Raw genomic sequence first — 22060 nt, forward strand, 5'->3', positions numbered from 1 at the left:
TTTTGCGTTGCGTTACCATTTCTGCATGCAGCACAACAGCAAATAAAATGTATGTGGCCTAGTACACTGATCGTGTCGCGTTGTGCTGAAAGTGTCCGATTTGCTGCTAACCGGCCGCAGAGTCAGCAGCATGTTACCATCAGACTTTCACGGCGACCAAATGCATTTAAGTCAGTCGGTGATGCAGAAACTTTGCGTAGGCTGCGGTGGTGCAGCGTGCATGTGCGAAACTATGCAAATACAACAGGGAAGTCAGGAATCCCAGTGGTGTATATCAATGGGCCCGGGTCTGCAAATGGCGTGCGGGGGGCATCGCTATGCATATGACTCTGTCGGCGCACTCTGCCGCAGGGTCATATGAATCTATTTTTTGCAATAGTAGGCAGCTAAGAACCGCACCAAAATGTTCTGGCGAGGTGTAAAACCACCCTAAAAGTTGGACATCCACTAGTATTGGGATTGTAGAACTCCATTTTGAAAGTTATTACTATTATTAAACCTTATTTATAAAACAGTAACATATAATGCCGCACTGTACAATAGGCGAGACAATACAACGTCAACGTCAAACAATATAACACAGGGACAATACAGCGTTAAAGCAAACTTGAACCGAAAAAGCATAATATAATGAACTGTAAGTGTAGTACGGATAAGGAATAGAACATTAGTAGCAAAGAAAAGAGTCTCATATTTTTATTTTAGTTGTATAGCTTTTTTTTAACATTGCATCATTCTGTCATACTTACAGTTTACAAACCACACTCTGTATTTTAAACTATAAAACAGAGCAGAGCTAATGACCCTTTGAAAGTTCCTGCTGTAAAACCTTATCACAATCTCTCTCACTGTTTCATGGTTGTTTAAGTGGTTCAGAAAATAGGAATGTCTTCGACCCAAGTTGAATCCCAGAGCTCAGAGAAGCTCTTTTGCATAGATAACAATTGAAGTTTCTTAACTCTTCCTGTACTGGAAAACAATGTGAGACTATTTTCTTTACTAGCAATGTTCTATTTCTTAGCTGTACTACACATAACACTTCATTATATAAGTTTATTTTCACTTCAGATTTGTTTTAAACAATGGTACACAAAATAGTGAAGCACTAAACAATGGTGTGCAGATTGCAAAGCAGGGATAAATACAGAATGGTGGTAGTGAAGAGCACACAGGCAAAAGAGCCCTGTCAAATAAGCTTGCAATTAAGTTGTCGACCATTCTGTCATGGGCACCCAGCCAGGTTTACCTGCACCCTGGGGATGTCCAGTGCGCTTGCAAATAGGGTTACACACACACACAAGGGATCATCACCTTCGATGTACCAAACATGGTGCTCATGCACAATGTTTAGGAATCCATATGCACTTACATGGAGCTCTTCTGCATGTGTAATCAATTAAAGAGACACTGAAGCGAAAAAAAATAATGATGATATTATGAATTGTATGTGTAGTACAGCTAAGAAATAAAACATTAAGATCAGATACATCGGTTTAATTGTTTCCAGTACAGGAAGATTTAAGAAACTCCAGTTGTTATCTCTATACAAAAAAGCCATTAAGCTCTACGACTTTCAAAGTCGTGGAGAGGGCTGTTTTCTGACTTTTATTATCTCAACTGTTAGTTAATTTTTTACTTTTCCTCTGCCAGAGGAGAGGTCATTAGTTCACAGACTGCTCTGAAAGAATCATTTTGAATGCTGAGTGTTGTGTATTCTGCACATATTAGAGAATGATGCAGTGTTAGAAAACACACTATATACCTGAAAATAAAAATATGAGAATATTTTCTTTGCTGCTAATCTTCTATTAATTATTCATAGTACACAACCAATTCATTATATCATATATTTTTTTTCGCTTCAGTGTCTCTTTAAATGCTCTTGCTGTTTCTTTTGCAACTTTTGGGTAGCATTTGTGAAACCTTGAGTATTTCTGATAGTTTGATTCCTGCATATGACCTTTGCCCGTTTTCTTTAAAATGTCTGGTTGTGACCTTCCCCAACCAGTAGCCTAACCCTTGTTATGCATGTTTGCCACTAGTCCTGACCTCTTACCTAAACTTGACCATAGCCTGTGTTCTCTCTATATTCTCTGCATCTGAGCATAGTCTCACTGTTAGTGATGCTCGCCCCTAGCGAGTCAAAAATAGGATCCCAGAAGCAGCTAAATGTTTAACGCCAAATATAAATGTATTCAAAGTTCCCTGTTCTCCATTTATTGCTATGCTCTTCACTTTTAAAGAGGAACTTCAGCCTAAACACAGGGCCGGCACTACCATAGAGGCAAAGGGGCAATTGCCCCAGGGCCACAGAGCCTGTAGGGGCCCCCAAGGTGTATCCCTATCTTAACTCTTGCTCCCCGGGGGCCTCTGCATAGTTTTTGACAGAGTAGTGTCTCACCTGTGCTCACAGGCATGTGAGACTCTATACTGCCAAAGACTCTGCAGGGGCCCCAGGAAACACAGTTAAGCTGGGAGGGTATCGGGAGGGAGCATCAATAGCCGTCTCAAGGGCCCAGAAGGGAATTTTGGCCGCTAATTCCACTTTTTGTTTGGGTGGTGTTTGTTGGGGGCCACCAGACTAATTTTGCCCTGGGGCCCCATTGTCACTAAAACCAGCCCTGCCTAAACAAACATACTGTCATTAAGTTACATTAGTTGTGTTAATTAAAATAGATAGGTAATATCATTTCTTAAAGAACAGACAAAAGTTTAATTTCATGAGGGCAGCCATCTTTTTGCTTGAAAGGAGGTGACAGGGAGCATGAGACACAGTTCCAACTGTCCTGTGTGCTGAGCATCTCTCCCAGTTGCTAGGCAACGTGAATAATAACATAGGAAATCCCATCATGCTTTGCACAGCATCAGGGAAAAAAAGCCCGGGCAGTTTTCTTTGATGGGTGGAGCTTAGCTAAAAAATACAGCTAAAAATGATGCTTTGGTAAGAAAAACAAAGTTCTGATGCTGTGAAACTGTTAAAGAAACACCAAGCCTTTTCAGTTCTGCTGAGTAGTTTTTTAGCCTGGAGGTTCACTTTAAGTTGCATCAAGGTGATCACCCCTGTATAGGGCATCAATTTGTTGGTGATAATTAACAGCAGTGGTGGAAGTCAAGGAAAGCAGGGATCCTTTTAGTTGAATCACCACATTTTTAAGTGTGAGTATGGCAATTTGCTATTTGTAAAAGTAGCCTTTATTGACAGCAACAGATTTTAGAGATATGACATGTATGGTTCCTGTTGTAATATGGCCCTTAAAGTATATCTGACCTGAGGGAAAGCTACCTAGGGTATGCACTGAGGTATGTTTATGCTGAATCTCTGTATGTTATCCATTTCTCTCCTCATTTCCCCCGATCCACATACTCATAGAATAGAAGAACAACACAGAGGTATGTAGATCCAGCATGAACATACCTCTGTGCTTACCTTAGGTAGCTGTGCTTTGGGTCAGGTATTCGTTTAGTGTATATCTTTGAAAGTAGCACCTTTGATAATCTTTTATTTGTTCTTTGGAACTTAAGTGTATACAGTGTTCTCCCCAGAATATATTTCCAGCCTTGTGGCATGAAAAAGTAGCCGGGTGGGGCTTGATGAGAGAATGCAGGGCCGGCGCTTCTCTGCACAACTCTGCTTACAGCAGAGAAGGAGGTGAGCTGACAACAGCCGGGTGCTCACCAAAACTAGCTGGGTGGAGCACCCGGTTAAAAGAGCCTGGGGAGAACACTGGTATATATTTTAACAAATAGTATGGCCATAAGAATTAAGTAACTTAGAAATACTGTATATGCTGCAGGCATTTGTATCTCTGCTGTACCTCTTGTCCCTATGCCTGCATTGCCCTTGTTGTGCTTAAAAAGAAACTGTAGTGAAAATAACATAATTAATAAAATTGCATATTTTTTCAATATTCATTTATAAATTATTTAGTCAGTGTTTGCCCATTGTAAATTTGGGCGTCAGTTGAAGCTGCTTGTAGCGTATCAGCAGTACTGCTGGTATTTTACCACGGCTTTACCTAGCCTGCCTCTCTTTTAACACTTACCTCCCCCTACATACTCCTTGAAACTAACCCTACGCATACCATACGTCTAACACTACCCACCCCTTCCTGCACATTACACAATGGGTGCTGCTATAGCCCCAATTAACACTGTAATCTATGGCGGTGCCCTAATTACCAGGCGGAGTATAACACCCAAGTTACATGCCTTACTTTCCATGACCGAAGTACTAGAGAGCAGTTCCGGCATATAAGTGTGTATGTGGATTTGGCATTCTTGTCCAGTCAGAATGATTGCTTGTCCAGGGATCTGCTCCTTTGTTTAAGGCATTAAGATGTGTACCTAGAGTTGGTGTGTAAATCTGACTTATTTTGCAATCAGGAACATAACAAACCTACTTAACCACGTCCGTACCAGTCTCTGTCCTCTTAAGGACCAGAGACTGCTGGCATGGTAAAAACGCCACCTCCCGACGAATCGCCACACATGGCGGCAGAGTGCTGAAAGCCGGTCAGGACCCGCTTTAATTGGCTCCTGACCCTGTCTATCAATGGGAGCCAATGTGATTGGCTTTCCGTGATCACACGGTCAGGAGCCAATGAAAGCTGCTCCTGACCTGCTTACAGAGCTCTGCCATCTTATAGATGGAAGAGTGAGCGAATTGTTCAGAGCGGCGAGATCATCGGTAAAGGCGGGGACGCGTCATTCATCAGGACGTTGCCAGTCAGAGCGGCAGCACCACCTGCTGGATGTAGATTCATACTGCATCGGTCAAGAACCAGTTAAACTCTATCTCCCTTTTCTGTAAGAAAAAAGGTTCTTGGCTATCATCTTTATAGGCTGAAAGAACTTGAACAAGCTTCATCACTGTAACATACCTGTGATTGCTCTGGAGCTGCGCAAATGTTGCACTGCAATAATCTTCTGGCGTTCTTGACAGGAAATGATGAATGTGTGTGATTATACCAGTTGCAAAGATGCATCTGCAGTATGTGCACTAATGTGTAATTGTTTGCCCTGTGTAATTAATTATTTGTAGCAAAAATGCCAGAGACAAACCAAACCCTACACTGTCGCCATGGTCTCCAGGAAGTTCATTTTGAATTTATAATCCTAGCAGCTCTCACAAAGAGGAGGCAACAATTTTGGCAGTCTGTCAGGGATTATGGGACTGTTTTGATAACTACCCTTCAAACATTTTGAAAATGAAGTATTAATACGCACCAACTGCTGAAAGGACACATTTAGACATATTCATCCAACAGCAGGTCATCAGTGGCAATATATTGAAACACTTAAATTCCTGACCTCCCTGTGAGCCTCAGTTACCATCTTACACATTGATTTTGATGAACTATAAAGTACTGTACACGCAGCAGAACACTGTTGATAATGCATGTTACTATGTTAAAAAAAAAGGGTTTGCTATTTCAACACATATTCCATTCCCATGTGAAGAAGCTGTTTATGCTACCAACAATGTGCTTGATTTACTAAGGATCTCCTGTACTGGACAATATTAGTAAACGTTCAAGCTTGAACTGAATTTACTTAACATTGTCTGCCATTGGGCATAAAAAAAATGTAACATCCCTTGCCTCGGTCATATCAGACCATAACTAAACGGTTAGCAAATTAGCATCTTTGCAACAGCAGGTTGATGTGCAGTAGCAAACTTAAAACAAAAACAAAAAAACAGATTATAGAGGTTATTGTGGATTTAAAATAAAAAAAGGCCGTTCTGTGATCAATCATCTGCCTTAACACAGTTTCCCTAAACTCTCACTAGTCACCATTATGATCTGATATGATCCAGAAGAGAGCAAGCTCATGCACTGATAAGTCAGTTCAAAGGTGTGAAACATAGTTGAGGAACTGTATTAGTTTGAACATAAGATATGATGGTGTTTATGTTTTCCTACAACAGTTTACACAGAAGGAAGCAAGTGCAAATGCTTCTACTTTCTCATTCATATGTGCTTTAGCATTTCTTATCTAACATGCAGCAGTTTGGAAATGTGGCTGTTTTGAAATGGGAAGTTAGTGTCTGACAGTAGAGTCTAATGCACTACAATGGGTTGGGGAAATAGGTAAGAACTTGGAGTTAATATGAAACAACTGCAGCAACCTCTAAAATGCTTCCCCTTTCTTTCCTGTTGCCTTCTCTTTCCTTCCACTTTCACTGCTTGATCTCCATGACAGCACTTAGATACAATCTTCATTGAATCCATTAAAGACATACAAAAACTATACAATTTGGGGATCCTTTCATTCCCAGCATGACCTACCTGTTTGCTCAATGTTCATCTAAGCATGTTAATTATTTAGCAAAGAGTGGCCATATGGTATCTCTGAGAATTCAGAAAAAGAATTGAATATTAAAGTATCTCTGTCTTTAGGCTAAGGTACTTGAACTAGTGACCGGACTGAAAACAGTGAAAGGAGTGGCTATGGTAACCAACTCTGCCACTGTAATTGATGCACAGGCTGAAGGGCATTATAGCATCTCAGCACCATGCATCTGCTGACTTAGCATAGCTGATCCACTATCATCACTGGATCATCTCCCGCTGAGTGAGCTGAGACATACTGTACTACTTACAGTAGGTGCTGTAAATCTAGCATTCCGTCACAGACACTCTGACTGTTTTCAGCCTTGTTATTAGAATAACCACCCTAGCCTAGTGACAGATTTGCTTTAAGGATTTCTTATATATGCAACGTTGGTATGGTAAAATTGGATATGGCACAGGAGTCCTAGAATGAATTCTTTTCTGGAGCACTTATAAGTTATCTGGCTTATTGACCATTGGTGTCTGTGAATCAAGGCAATGATTTAAAAAAAAGTTGTAAAGTCAAATTATTTCTGGTCTTACAAAAGAATATAAAGTATTAAATAGGAGCCCAGTAAACAGCAATGGAACCTGACCTTTTGTAATTTGGCTGGAAGCGTTCTTGTCTCATTGCCACAGAAAGATACTAAACAGACCAGGTTTTAGTGGCTAGAATGTGATCAGTGAAGTATAGTCAACAGCTAGAGGTTGTTAATACAGAAGTAGGATGTGTATAATGAAACTTACACCAGTTTACTGCAGTCATGTGATGAATGCCTTCTTACAGCTTACAGCTCTTTTCATTGTGTTATATGATGAAGCCATTTATGCTTTAGGATTAAAAGAACACTGAAGTGAGAGGAATGGGGACATGTCATTGCCAACTTTCTTTTAAAAATACTACTTGCCTGGGTGTTAAACTGAAAGTTTGTCTTTTGGCTATATTATTAATAACAAAACATAGTAGAAGCTGCCATTATTGTTACATTTTGGGCCATCTACTTTATTCCTGGTTTTCTGTTTAGGCTAGACGTACAGATTTTAGAAATGGTATACAATCAAAATCTGCCGTATACACTCGAATACAAGTCGAACTTGTGTATAAGTCGACTCTAGTATTCAACTGCAATTATTCACTACCTTTTATGCAGCCCAGTATTTCCCCCTTTCTTTGTTAATTGTTGTGGCCAGGACTTTCTTGGCATTTAATTTCCTCAAAGTATAACTTACCACAGGCTAAATTGCTGCAAATGAGAATTTCACTAGTAGTACACACATAACTCAATGCCCACAGTGTTGCCTGTGACTCGTGTATAAGTCCACCCCTATACTTTTATAAAGGGAATCAGACCTAAATTTCTAGACTTATACTCAAGTATATACAGTGCCTTCTTGCCAGAGTGCCACACTAAAGATCTAATTTCCCTCTCCTTGCTGCAGCCACAAGCTCTGTATGTCTTGCTGCAGTAGAAGGCTATGGTACTTCTTTTCTGTGGTTTCTACCTGAGACCCACCTCCCCCATTTTCTTCCCTACTCAGTCTCCCATGGAATAGTTTCCTAATTACTGCTCAGTTAACCGAACCATTGGTCAATGTGGCCTCCTTTTAAATAGGTTTTAGTTAGATTCAAAGTTGTTGTTTTTTTAAAAGTAAGTTAGATTCAATGTTTAGATCAAATCTGTCATCTAATCTATTAGTGATTCACTAACCCAAAACAAGCATGCAACCAATATGGGCATGTCCACATCTGCCCTGCAACACCTGCCCACAGGCATTGCCAGGTCATCCTTTAAAGTGCTGCTCTTATTTACACTGAGAGCAGCGAACTCATGGAAATAAATTCCAGTTGTTGGATGGGTGGCTTCATGCATGCATATTGAATGGGACCATGCCAAACATATCAGTGTGCCAGGAGCAGTGCTGGGTGGCGTGCATTACTCTGCACTGCTGCATCTGTGGGTACACCTTTAACGTTGGGAACGTTGCCTACTGTATATGATTTTTCAAGGTCATTGATGCACTAAACAGGAAGTTTTACTATCTTAACAGGTTTCTTTTGCCAAAACCAAGACCAGTAAAATACATTCTTTAAACTGAACGGAAGGCATGCAAGCATTTATACTGTACGGAACGCACGCAAGCATTTATACTGTATGGGGAGCTTGAAGACTCAATCAGTGTCTAGCATGCATGTCCTGTCTGCACTTAGGACCTGTTTCCAATACAAGCGAATTTTGGATGCAGAAAAACTGACTCCAATGAATGCCTATGGGCCTGTTTCCACTAAACGCGATTTTACTGATGCAAATTTTCCATAGGCATTCATTGGAGTCAGTAGTGGAAATAGACCCTTAGTGTGCAAATATGGCATTAGAAATATTCTGCTGGAAAACCAAATTCCTCAGTTGAACTGGCATTAATGTGGACAGGTCGTGGGAGAGTACAGTTTTTGGTGGATTGGCTTTGTTTCCTATCTAGAGCCATAATAGTGGGGAAGTTAAGATGGATTGGGTGAACAATGAAAATTACATGGAACCATAAAGTCTGTTCAGCTAATCATCTGTGTGGGGCGTTAATAGGCACATGTAGATGTGAGCTGAACAAAAGATCTCTTCTACGTTTGGAAATTTGGGCATTGACCTAGACAGTAATATTAATTATAGCTATAGCGGTACCCAGTGGACATTTTGGGTGCTGCAGGCGACAGGACAGCCGAAGCATCTGAAATAGCAACGGAAGGACAGATAGTTGCGGAAAGGGAGGACATTAGCAGCAGAGTGACAGATAGTGAGCAGCGGGGATAAGTGATCGGGGCATGGGGTTCAGCTGTTGTGTAGCTGAACCCCACATAGATACTAAAGTGTTAGCCGTAGGGATAGTGTAAAGCGAAGGATAGGGGTAGGTTAGTATTAGGAGTAGGTGAGGGAAGAGTAATGTGTGAAGAAGTTTAGGAGGAGTGAATTTGAATATTGGTTTGATTACTGATATTCTACTTTCGGTATCAGCCAGCACCTAATAGTAGGATATTGGTAATTTTGCCAATATCCTACTGGCGGCTTCTCCTGGCACCCAAATCTTTGCACGTCCTTATTGCATGTACGTCTCACAAGAACTATGTCAGAAGCCTTATAGTCTTGAAACAGAGGGGCTGTGCATAAACAGTTGTGGATGGACACATATATATTGAAAATCACTTTATATCAATTTTCAGTGACCACCAGTGACTTCTACATTTTCTGCCTGCGCACTTACATGGCCAGGTTTTAGTTCACTTTCAAGGGCTCATTCCCATCACCTCAGACATTGCATAGAAAGCAATATCTGACATTTTAACACTCTTGCCTTGTGAGGCAGTGCATTTTCAAAACACACTGCTGCCCATATTTCTGTCCCTTTAGTGTGATTTCCCTACAATGTGAAACTTGGCTTTATATTGTAAAATCAGCCTAAAGAAAACCTAAATTGAAAGGGTTTTCTGACTCCGTTCTAAAGGTGGCCACACACCATAGAATTTTTTAAATATCTGTTCAATTTAAGAATTGCAATACATTTTTCTGACTGATTGTAACATTCCAAAAATATGACCTATGTACCACTCACCTATGTTCAATTTTTTACCCAATTATGATAAAACTGATTGGAAACTCTGAGAAAATTGCTTCGGTGTGCATATTAATAAATTGACAATTTAACACACACCATACAATCTTTAGAGAAATTGAACAAAAATATCTGGCATTCCGGATAGATAAAAATCGAAAAAAATGGGAAATTCGGTCAGATTTTCAGTCGAATGAAAAAAAAGCTTTTGATTTTTTTCGGGAGATCCGATCGTTTTTATCGAATTGCCGTAAAATCGGATCATTTTATTGTATCGTGTGTGGCCACCTTAAGTATGATACTAGCCGGTCTTTCACACCGTTTGCACTGCCTCTAAAACCTTTTACATCTTTAGCCTTAAGAGGATATACAGATCAGGTGTGCTCATGCTCTAACACTGCATACACACACAAGATGAATGTCACCCAGCAGGGATATGGACCTGGTCCTTTGGGCGCCAGTTTAGGATGAGGTCTGTAGGTTAGCGACGCATTCTTTTTCTTTGGGGGGGGGGGGAGCAGCAAACAAAAGAGTGGTCAAGGAGAGAGAGAAGAAGAATACCCTTGGCACATCTGGAATGTTCAGGGGCCACTCTATACATTGTAGGTTCTTGGCTGAGGCGGCCATCACCAGCCACCTCTGCCAAAAATTATGTCTGTCGGTGCAGCTTAAAGGACCACTATTGTGAAACATTGTAAACATTTAAACAAATATTTATAAGTATATTTTTCCCAGAGTGATATGCAGCATAAATTCCTTTTTCTTCTATGTTGCTGTCACTTACATTAGGCAGTAAAAGTCTGACAGGTTTTGTGCTATATCCATCTCCTCATGGGGGATTGTCAGTCTTTGCTTTACTTTTTACAAAAACACTCTATGGAAAGGTTCTGTAAAGGGTGCTGGCCAACCTCCCTACTCAATTGCACGCTATTTTGGCAGTTGGACTGAGGAACTTCCATTCAGTAAGTGCTATGAAAATAGAGAAAACTTAGAGAACACCCATGAAAAGATGGAATAGTCTAAAACTTGTCAGATTTGAACACCTACTATAAGTAGTGGTGAGCTAAGAATAAGGTCTTTATAGTGCATTTTTCTCTGGAACAAATTTACATTTTATACTTATGCATACACATGTATTTTAAAATTTACAATTTTTCAAGATAGTGGTCCTTTAACTTCACTGGCTGCATGCTTGTCACAAGTGTGACTCCTTTATGGCCCATACTCACGGGCTACATCAGTGGCCTGTCGCCAGCACACGTGAGCGTGTGCGCGACAGGCCGGCGACAGCTCGTCGCCAGCTCCCTCCGCGTACACACGCGGAAGAGGGATCAGCTGTGCAACGGAAGCTGTCGCCGAGGTTTCCCCCCCCCCCTCGCCGGAAGCGCCGTCTATTTTCAATTATGTTGCTGTCGCTAGTCCGCATACTCACGCAGACTAGCGACAGTTGCGGCGGAGTTTCGGCGGCAACTGTCGCCAGGTGATTGGCCGCGTCAATCGCCCGGCGACATCAGCGACGAGCGACGGTTCGGGGTGCAACGCCTCATACTCGCGGGCGACCTGTCGCCGCAACACGCGCGCGCCGCATGTTGCGGTGACAAATGTAGCCCGTGAGTATGGGCCATAACAACTAAAGTCAAAAGACCATGACAGCCAGGCAAAAGACATTTTTTAAATGGGGCAACAAAGACATTTTCTCTATTCCTCTCACTGACTATTTGCAGAAAATGCTCAGTTTGGAAGCACAGAATGTAAGTTAAGATAGACAGTGTGACTGTTAATGTGGTCATACACACATAGATTGCCACCTGATGTGGCAAAATAAGCAACCCCTCTCTAACCGGAATCTGATCAGAGAGCATTCAATTCCTATCATACACAGCACATCGATTTTCAATAGATTTCAGCAGGAGATGACGCTTATCACTAGCAATAGCTAAGTCAAAAATACATAATATTTCTCTGTACGAATATAATCTCCCCCTCCCCCATAGGTTTATGTGAATGATGTTTAAAGGTTCCTCTGTAACGGCTTTATTGAATAACTATACTAGAGAGGCTCATCATAATATTATTAAGTGTGGAAACTAAAATTTGGTATTATAATATTGGCCTTATTAAATTTGCCTTTCCTGTTTGCCTTGATGAGCAGACCTTACCAGTCTGCAGCTGGTATGAAAATGGCCAATGTTGGTAATCATAAAGGGGATCGTTTCTGATTCTGAATAACTCCTAAACTGGAAATGGTAGATGACTTTGCGTCACCTGGATCCATTCTAAGGAGATGGGGGAACTTTTGCAAGCAATGAAGTTCCCGGATGGTTGCAGCATGCAGAAAAGCCTACCATCCATGTGCTTAAGCATGTCCCTTACATGCTGCATGCTTGCGGCATGCATGTGAGGACTATGAGTGCTTACTTTGCTCATGGCTCTGAGAAGTTAGTTAGAAAGCTCATTTTGAAAGCATGCAGTCAGCATGTTCATGTTTAAAGGCTCAGTCCTTAACTGCACTTTTTTTTTCAAGTCATGCACCAACTGTGTGCCAGAAAAGGGTGTTGACTTTTTCAGGAACTAGCGTCTTTAAAAAGATAGTCTGACCCTACTAGGACCAAAGTGTTCTAATGATAATACCATGATCATATGACCAAATCTTTCATCTTAAAGCAAATCTGTCAATAAGAAAACCAAGCTGAGACCCTCTGCAAAATTAGTTTCAAGGTCTTAAATCCATGCTGCTGTAGTTCTATAATCAGAGAAGGAGAAAAAACATTTTTTGCATTTTAAGACTTGTACATAGAGTCTAATCATTTACATGACAAATGTAAAAAAGCCTAACTGGACTATGGCCATCCAACAATACTCAGTGTCTGTGAACAGCACATAATTACTCAATACTCAGCACCAAGTTATTACTATACTGGCATACTCAGCATAGCTATTTGCTTAAAGCGGACCCAAACCAAACATTTTTTTTATTCAACATATTTAGTTTCACCACTCTGACACATACAAAGATAAATAAACACTCCTTCAAGCCTATGAGCATTTCAGTGCATGCTTTTCACCCTTCTCTTTTCATAACTAGGGTTATACAGGTGGCAGCCATTACTTCTGAGCTTAGTAGGAGATTTTAGATCATGGGTGTGTTTGTCATCAGCTACCCTGACTCACGGGGGCATCATCTACGTGAAATCTCACACACGCTCCCCTGTGACATCATCAGTAGCAGCCTGTGTTTTGTTTTTTATCTCCTCCACCAGTCTGCCGGATTCTGTCCCGGCAATATGAAAGGAAGAGAGGGGTTCCTCCAATAAATGTAAAATATTTTATATTTGTCATTATGCAGCTGAAAAAGAGGCTGCTATTTATTATTATAAGTTAGAAAATAGATTTTATTTCTGCAATCTTGTATTTTTATTTTGGGTCCACTTTAATATTACATTTACTGCTTGTGTAAATAAAAAATATAGTTGACAGATTTTTTTTAAGATACTCATGATCTCCTTCTGTATAGGGTCCACTCATAATTTTGGCTATTACTATCAAATTTCTTGTGTGGATGACACAGTCATATGATGATTGTATGATCAAAATAGGACTTTACTACCATACGTCTAACTGTGAAAAACAAACTCGTCTCATAATTAGTTGAACGTAAGATGGTTGCATTGGGTATATGTTTTCAAGTCCACTCAGTAGCCAGAAAAAGAGAAAACATCTTTTCAGTACCATGATGAACCACTGTTATCCTGATCAGAGCTACCTTACCTAAAAGCAGTAACCTCTACAAGAGTCCTCTAGCATCCCAATATTGAGAAATCGGTGGAAGTGATTTCTTAAAAAGATAAGCAGTGAATATAAGCAAAGTTTATGTATGTTTATTTTAATTGTATTATAATGTGCAGAGAAATTACAATTTTTTTTTCTTAATCCTCCTGCACTTGATCCGGTTAATGATATTATTATTTTATATTGATACATTTTTATGAGATCAATCATCTACAAATGTTGTATTTCCGGTCTTTGCAAACTGTCGACTAAATTTTAGATCATCATTGTAGCGCTGCAGTTGAAAATGAGATGATAGTTCTGTATTATGATGCTGAAGTTAAATTATTGGCAATCAACATTTATAACTAGAGGACATCATCTGCGGGACCTTCTTTGTTTCCTTTCAAGCTTGTTGAAATCTGGCTCTTGTTAAACTAGTGTCCCAAAGAGCAAACAACATTTTACTGCTTGAAGATGAAAATGTAGAAGGAAAGCCATAGTCTGACTTACAAACAGAATTGTTGCACCATTTAGTTAATTCAACCCATGGAAACAGGTTCACTAAATTTTCCCAGCCCATGGAAGCAGGTCCACTCAATTTTCCCAGCCCACAGGAGCAGGTCCACTCAATTTTCCCAGCCCATGGAAGCAGGTCCACTCAATTTTCTAAGCCCATGGGAGCAGGTCCACTCAATTTTCACAGCCTACGGAAGCATGTCCACTCAATTTTCCCAGCCCACGTGAGCAAGTCCACACAATTTTCCCAGCCCGCAGCAGCAGGTCCACTAAATTTTCCCAGCCCACGGAAGCAGGTCCACTCAATTTTCCCAGCCCACAGGAGCAGGTCCACTCGATTTTCCCAGCCCATGGAAGCAGGTCCACTCAATTTTTCCAGCCCACAGGAGCAGGTCCACTCAATTTTCCCAGCCCATGGAAGCAGGTCCACTGAATTTTCGAAGCCCATGGGAGCAGGTCCACTCAATTTTCCCAGCCAATGGAAGCAGGTCCACTCAATTTTCCCAGCCCACAGGAGCTGGTCCACTCAATTTTCCCAGCCCACGTAAGCACGTCCACTCATTTTTCATCACACAGAGATGAAGAAATTGCTTGAGAATCTTGTTAATACACTATTTCTAAAGAGATATGGGACATTCATGTAAAGAACATTTTTTTATAGGAATATGGATGCAAAGTCAAAGAATATCCAGTGCTGAAGTTTCCTCATGAGGAGCCTTTGGATGCATGATCCTGAACTAGCTTCCACCCAATATCATCACACCAGTAATAGTGAACGCCACAAAGGGTTTCCCAGGGATACAGTGGGAATTTTGTAACTATTGATGAGAGCTTTTCTTTAAATGTTTTTTTACACAGGAAAACCTCAGTTCAAAAACTGCCATTTTAAATTCTTGCACATGCTAATGATATAGCCTCATGAAGCTAAATGGCCAGGGAAGCATCTCCATTAGCCATAAACACTGATGTTGTAACTTGAGTTGGAGCAGCTGGAGCAGCAGTTACAGGCACCAGTAAAGTAAACTGAAGATGATATAAACTCAGAGAACTTTCATGCGGACTGAAAGATTTGAAAGTCTTTTGCTGCTCTCTTCAACAAGTGAAGTCCCACAGAGGTTCAGGCAGAAAGCAAGTGAAGACACTGGCACTAATAGGAAATTAATGTATTGTGTTACCAGCATAAATAAGGTCTTAATAAAAAAGCTGAAGACATATGCTGGGTTCTCTTAAAGTACCCAGCACAGTTTGATGGAAAGTTTGCTATTGAACAGCTCTCTAATTGCAACCTTCGATTTTGCGCAACTGACAAGAGCTGACTTCCTGTTTGCAAGGGATGCACGGACATGGAAGACTCTCTAATTGCATCCTTCGATCTTGCCCAACTGACAAGAGCTGACTTCCTGTTTGCAAGGGAAGCACGGACATGGAAGACTCTCTAATTGCATTCTTCGATCTTGCCCAACTGACAAGAGCTGACTTCCTGTTTGCAAGGGATGCACGGACATGGAAGACATTATTTTTCAAATTTACAATGGTGATAAGGGAAATTTGAGGATAGCTGAAATGAAGAAGCACAGGAAACCAGGTAAGAGAAGGCAGCAGTGCAGTAGTGAAACACACATCAATTTAGCACCCACTGGAGTTTCTTTGTGCCAAATAGGATTCACATATAGGCGCACAGTCACTGTTTTTCTGGCAACTGAGTGTTTTATCTGTGAAAAAAAAGTGTTTAGAATCATAAGGTGCAAAGGTTCCCTTAAGAGTGACGTTTATTTGGTTTCTAATAAAAACGTGAGTATTTCTTCATCCATTGTTAAATAAAATTAATTTCTTTTTATTATTGGAACCATAGACTCTTTCTGGCCAACAAAAATCTGAATATGTAAAATATAAGTTCACTTGGGTCCTAGATAAAAAAAAAATCCCTTGAAGAAGCAACACTCCAGGATTGGGTCTTTAAACTCCTTAGATATCAGACTTTGGACACTTTTATTTTTAATGTTAAAGAAGGCTGGGAAGAATAACTTGTTCCCAACCTATATTGCATTCATTTAAAAATGCTGCATGGCGGGTGATTTAGAATTTTCAGCTCTCTTTTGCTAGTCTTACTTACACATATTCTCTTCTGTTTGTTCTTCCCAACAGGTATCATGACAAACAGGAGGTGACCAGTAACTTCCTGGGTGCCATGTGGCTCATTTCTATCACATTCCTGTCAATTGGTTATGGAGACATGGTGCCTAACACATACTGTGGAAAGGGAGTCTGTCTACTCACTGGTATTATGGTAAGACTACAAGTAGTTGTTTGTTCCTAATTATTCTCCTGATCCAATCTCCATTGTCTTGGTTTGTCTGTCTTCTGTACTGTTACTCATCAATAAGGATAGTAATCCTGCTCTATATTTCTTGCCTGATTTTTGGTTAATTTGTGCACCTTTTTCTTGGTCTATACTCTCCAGTGAACATGTCTTTTCATTCCTTAGGGTGCAGGTTGTACAGCTCTGGTTGTTGCCGTTGTTGCAAGAAAGTTGGAACTCACCAAAGCGGAGAAACACGTACACAACTTTATGATGGACACACAACTTTCAAAGCGGGTACCTAACATTCCAGAGGGCTGGGATGGGATTGCACGTGGTGGGTGGTATGGCTGGCAGTTGGAGGGTTAGGGACATTTATTGAAATAAAAAAAAGCAAATGTGTATAGTTCACAATCTATGTGAGCTTACGCGTAGCTTTCTAGCTAGGCCTGAAAACAATATAAAGATGATCAAGGATTCCATCTGTGTTTTTAAAAATCCCAGTAGCTCTGGCATAATCACGAGTTGTAATGGTCTACTTTGAATTCTCTAATACAGTTTAAGGGATCCTGAAGAGCATTGCAGAATTTTAGAGTGATGCCAAGACTGAATGTCTATTATTAATATCGAAGATAGATCCATCTTCTTTCATGGTGTTATATAAAGTACAATACATGGGTGGGTAAAATACATGAATAGTTTATGCATAGTAAAGTGTAACATAAGTGCATACATAAAGTATGTGAATAATAAACTCATAGTACTGTGGGAGAGTATTTTCATCAAACAGAAAAATATAGACCTCAGCTTACTATGTAGATGTATTATTGCTTTCCTAATTTTTATAGCGAGTTAGTTGCACCTTGCTATGCCCTATGGTGGTGGTGTAGTGGCTGTTCTGTTTGTGTTTGTATGGGTTTTCTCAAGGTACTACAATTTAATCCCCCCCCCCCCCCCAAAAAAAAATACTGACAAGTTAACTGCTTTCCCCTACAACTAACATTAGTCTTTGACAGGGACAAATTACTATGATAGAGATTGGATTGAGAGCTTTAGTGACATACATAACTAAATATGCTGTACAGTGCTGAACATGTCAGTCCTATATATACAATAACAACAATATTATAAGCCCAACCAGACCCCACAACAACGCTCTGTCCAAGCAGACACAAGTCTCTGCACACAGGAAAAAGGGGTGCAAAAAAACAGTGAGCGAGCAGGCTGAGGATACGTGGGAAGCTGTCATGCTAGTACTCATTATTCATTATTAGCCTTAGAGCTAGTGTGTATGTATGTATATATATATATATATATATATATATATATATATATATATATATATATATATATATATATATATATATATAGTTTGTAATGGTATTACAGAGGTTGGTGGTCTTATTTAGTGTAAAATCAATCTTAATTATTATATTTCAAAATTATGACTTAATGTTAGTCCAATACTTTCATAATGGTGAACAAGACCATCCAAATGTGAACGAAGCTTCCTTACCCCAAGACTTAGTCAGCAAGTTGATGAGGATTCCTACTCCCGTAAGTAGCTATAGGCGGGGACAGCATACCATTGCATGGCCAGTTTGAATGGCTAATAGACCATATTTATTCATTTATTTTTAGTATTTATACATTGCCAACATATTACACAGCGCTGTACAGAGTATATTGTCACTGACTGTCCCTCACAATCTAGTCCCTAGTCCTTACCATAGTCATATGTCTATTAGGGATGATCGAAATGAGCAAATTCCGTTCCGCTGGAATTGCAGAATTCCACCAGCGCTAAATTCCACGGAATTCTGAATTCCGGCGGAAAAATTTAAATAATCGCAAATGAAACCTCGTTTATGCTAAATGGTAGCCCATGGGACCTAGTGGCTGTCATTTTTTTTTTTTTTGCAGCAGGAGGTGTCGCTTAAGCTATGGGACCTGGCAGTGGTCCCAATGGCGGTCGTTTTGGCACCACAGGAGGTGTCGCTTGCGCCATGGGACCTAGCGGTGGTCCCATGGCGGTCATGTTGGCGCCACAGGAGGTGTCGCGTAAGCTTTGGAACCTGGTGGTGGTCCCATGGCGATCGTTTTGGCACCGCAGGAGGTGTCGCTTATGCCATGGGACCTTGCGGTGGTCCCATGTCGATCGTTTTGGCACCGCAGGAGGTGTCGCTTAAGCCATGGGACCTAGCGGTGGTCCCATGCCGGTCGTTTTGGCCCCACAGGAGGTGTCGCGTAAGCTTTGGGACCTGGCGGTGGTCCCATGGCGGTTGTTTTGGCACCGCAGGAGGTGTCGCTTATGCCATGGGACCTAGCGGTGGTCCTATGGCGGTCGTTTTGGCACCGCAGGTGGTGTCGCTTATGCCATGGGACCTTGCGGTGGTCCCATGGCGGTCATTTTGTTGCAGCAGGATGTGTCGCGTAAGCTTTGGGACCTGGCGGTGGTCCCATGGCGGTCGTTTTGGCACCGCAGGAGGTGTCACTTACGCCATGGGACCTTGAGGTGGTCCCATGGCGGTCATTTTGGCGTCGCAGGAGGTGTTGAGTAAGCTTTGGGGCCTGGTGGTAGTTCCATGGTGGTGGTTTTGGCGCCGCAGGAGGTTTTGCATAAGCTTTGGGACCTGGCGGTGGTTCCATGGCGGTGGTGTTGGTGCCGCAGGAGGTGTTGCGTAAGCTATGGGACCTGGCGGTGGTTCCATGGAGGTGGTTTTGGCGCCGCAGGAGGTGTTGCGTAAGCTATGGGACCTGGCGGTGGTTCCATGGAGGTGGTTTTGGCGCCACAGGAGGTGTCGCGTAAGCTTTAGGACCTGGCGGTGGTCCCATGGCGGTTGTTTTGGCACCGCAGGAGGTGTCGCTTATGCCATGGGACCTAGCGGTGGTCCTATGGTGGTCGTTTTGGCACCGCAGGTGGTGTCGCTTATGCCATGGGACCTTGCGGTGGTCCCATGGCGGTCATTTTGTTGCAGCAGGATGTGTCGCGTAAGCTTTGGGACCTGGCGGTGGTCCCATGGCGGTCGTTTTGGCACCGCAGGAGGTGTCGCTTACGCCATGGGACCTTGAGGTGGTCCCATGGCGGTCATTTTGGCGTCCATTTTGGCGTCGCAGGAGGTGGCGAGTAAGCTTTGGGGCCTGGCGGTAGTTCCATGGTGGTGGTTTTTGGCGCCGCAGGAGGTGTCGCATAAGCTTTGGGACCTGGCGGTGGTTCCATGGCAGTGGTGTTGGTGCCGCAGGAGGTGTTGCGTAAGCTATGGGACCTGGCGGTGGTTCCATGGAGGTGGTTTTGGCGCCACAGGAGGTGTCACGTAAGCTTTGGGACCTGGCAGTGGTCCCAATGGCGGTGATTTTGGCACCGCAGGTGGTGTCGCTTATGCCATGGGACCTGGCGGTGGTCCCGTGGTGGTCCTTTTGGCACCGCAGGAGTTGTCGCGTAAGCTTTGGGACCTGGCGGTGGTCCCATGGCGGTGGTTTTTGCATACCTATACAAAATGGTTGGGATAGGTGAGATAGCTAGGGAGCTGGTTGCTAACATAGGATTCATTGTTTTTTGTTAAGACTGTAATTGGTGCTGAAATAATTCCCATTTTCATGCAGAAATCCGTTTGGGTGGTTTTTGTAAGCCTCTGATTGGTGCAGAAATTCCTATTTTCATGAAGAAATCCTGTTGTTTTCACTTTAAACTTCTTCTAGGGGCTTCCTTGTAATTGGCTTACAAAATTCCGCATTCCGCCGGAATTACGCATCGTTCCACGGAATTTCTGCTATAGTGCTATGACAATTCCGTTCCGATGTGACGGAACGGAATCACCAAATTCCGGCCGGAATCGCGGAAAAATGAATTTCGCGGAAAGTGGTGACCATCTCTAATGTCTATGTATGAATCGTGTGGTGCATGTATCATAGTCTAGGGCCAATTTCGGGGGAAGCCAATTAACTTATCTGTTTGTGGGATGTGGGAGGAAACCGTAGTGCCCGGAGGAAACCCACACACACATGGGGAGAACATACAAACTCCTTGCAGAAGTTGACCTGGCTGGGATATGTTGTTAATTATATTTTTCCTCATTGCTTCACTTATTGAAGTCTGTAATTCTGTTTCCCATTTCAAATGGGTACTGTTTGGAGCTTTTTTATTGGGTGTAATAATCTGTAGAGTCTTGGCAGCCTTTTTGGCAGATTAGCTTTGTATAAAATCTAGCTTTCAAAAACCGTGAGGTTATCGGCATTAGTTCCCTGTTTTTTTTTTATTTTGTTTATATAGCTTCTAATTTGTAGATAGCCAAATTCCCGACTAGGCAAATCTTGCATCCCAGCCTCCCCTGAATTAGTATACATACTGTATACATACTGTATATGTACTGTACATAGCGTACCAGACTCTAAAGTCCTTCTCTATACCAACCTTTTTGAACCAACCATCCTTTTTGCCTCAGGTGAGGTTATTATTGTGTGCCAGAAATAATGAAGGTGAAGTACCCAGTTTACCTTTACGCTTAAAGGACTTACGAGGCCAATAATACAGAAAAAAAATAAAAAAAGTTAGTTACCTGCGTCAGCTTGTAAGGCACGGAGGACGCCGTCCGCACCCTCCGTGCCGTTCCGCTGGGTCCCCGCCGCTCAACAGCCCCCCGAACGGTCCCCGACCGCGCGGCCCGGGTCGGGCTCTCCAGACTGTACAAAGATGGCGGCTGGAGCTGCCCGCTGCTGCGCAGTCCGCATAGCCACAAGTGCGGCTGCGCAGCTCTAAGGCCAACCCCCTGATCCACGTAACAGGCTGTTTCTTGTAGCGTGGATCAGGGGGTTGGCCTTAGAGCTGCGCAGCCGCACTCGCGGCTATGCGGACTGCGCAGCCGCGGGCAGCTCCAGCCGCCATCTTTGTACAGTCTGGAGAGCCCGAACCGGGCCGCGCAGTCGGGGACCGTTTGGGGGGTGTTGAGCAGCGGGGACCCGGCGGAACGGCACGGAGGGTGCGGACGGCGTCCTCCGTGCCTTACAAGCTGACGCAGGTAACTAACTTTTAAAAAATTTTTTCTGTATTATTGGCCTCGTAAGTCCTTTAAAGTGAACCAAGCACCATTTTTAGCACCCAGGGAATCTCAATAGCACATGAAAAATGCATGCCAACAATAGGTCTCATTATTAAAATGAACTTCCATTTTACCTTTTATTTAACATTCAAAGTAGTTTTATTAGCCTACTTCAGCAGCCTTGCCTGTCCTTTCCCAGCTGCAAACATTTCAGGAAGCTAATTGTTTTATTGAGGTCATTAACAACAAGTAAACAATACCTTTTCATCAACAGAGGGGGTGGGTAATTAGGACAGTTTCTTCAAAGAGATTTTGTGTGTCAATGGGTCAAGATAGCATCTCTGACTTGTATAAGTAAGGACTGTGAGAAGGGAAGGGGGGAGCATGGCAGCTTCTATGCCAGGGGAAATTCTAGTGAGTGAAAGGGTGGTTAGTTCCCTTTAAGTTGGTCATATAAGTTCTTTAGTGTGGCTATAAAAAATAAACGAGAACAGTCTCTCATA

At 42.2% G+C, this 22060-nt stretch overlaps 1 protein-coding gene across 3 annotated transcripts in view; it reads left to right on the plus strand.

Moving 5' to 3' along the window:
• Window positions 1-22060, plus strand: part of LOC137513373 (small conductance calcium-activated potassium channel protein 2-like) — a 130787-nt gene that overhangs the window by 74246 nt on the left and 34481 nt on the right. Inside the window, exons 1-3 of one of the 3 annotated variants that reach the window (XM_068234129.1) lie at window positions 6549-6605; window positions 16368-16509; window positions 16708-16818. In XM_068234129.1, the coding sequence (XP_068090230.1) occupies window positions 16411-16509; window positions 16708-16818 (210 nt within the window). In that variant the 5' untranslated portion in view covers window positions 6549-6605; window positions 16368-16410. Of the gene's footprint in view, window positions 1-6548; window positions 6606-15290; window positions 15808-16367; window positions 16510-16707; window positions 16819-22060 lie in introns of those variants that run through there. The other 2 variants (XM_068234128.1, XM_068234127.1) reach the window with 2 other exon arrangements.

Source organism: Hyperolius riggenbachi, chromosome 1 (genome assembly GCF_040937935.1).
Source record: "Hyperolius riggenbachi isolate aHypRig1 chromosome 1, aHypRig1.pri, whole genome shotgun sequence".
Lineage (NCBI taxonomy): Eukaryota > Metazoa > Chordata > Amphibia > Anura > Hyperoliidae > Hyperolius > Hyperolius riggenbachi.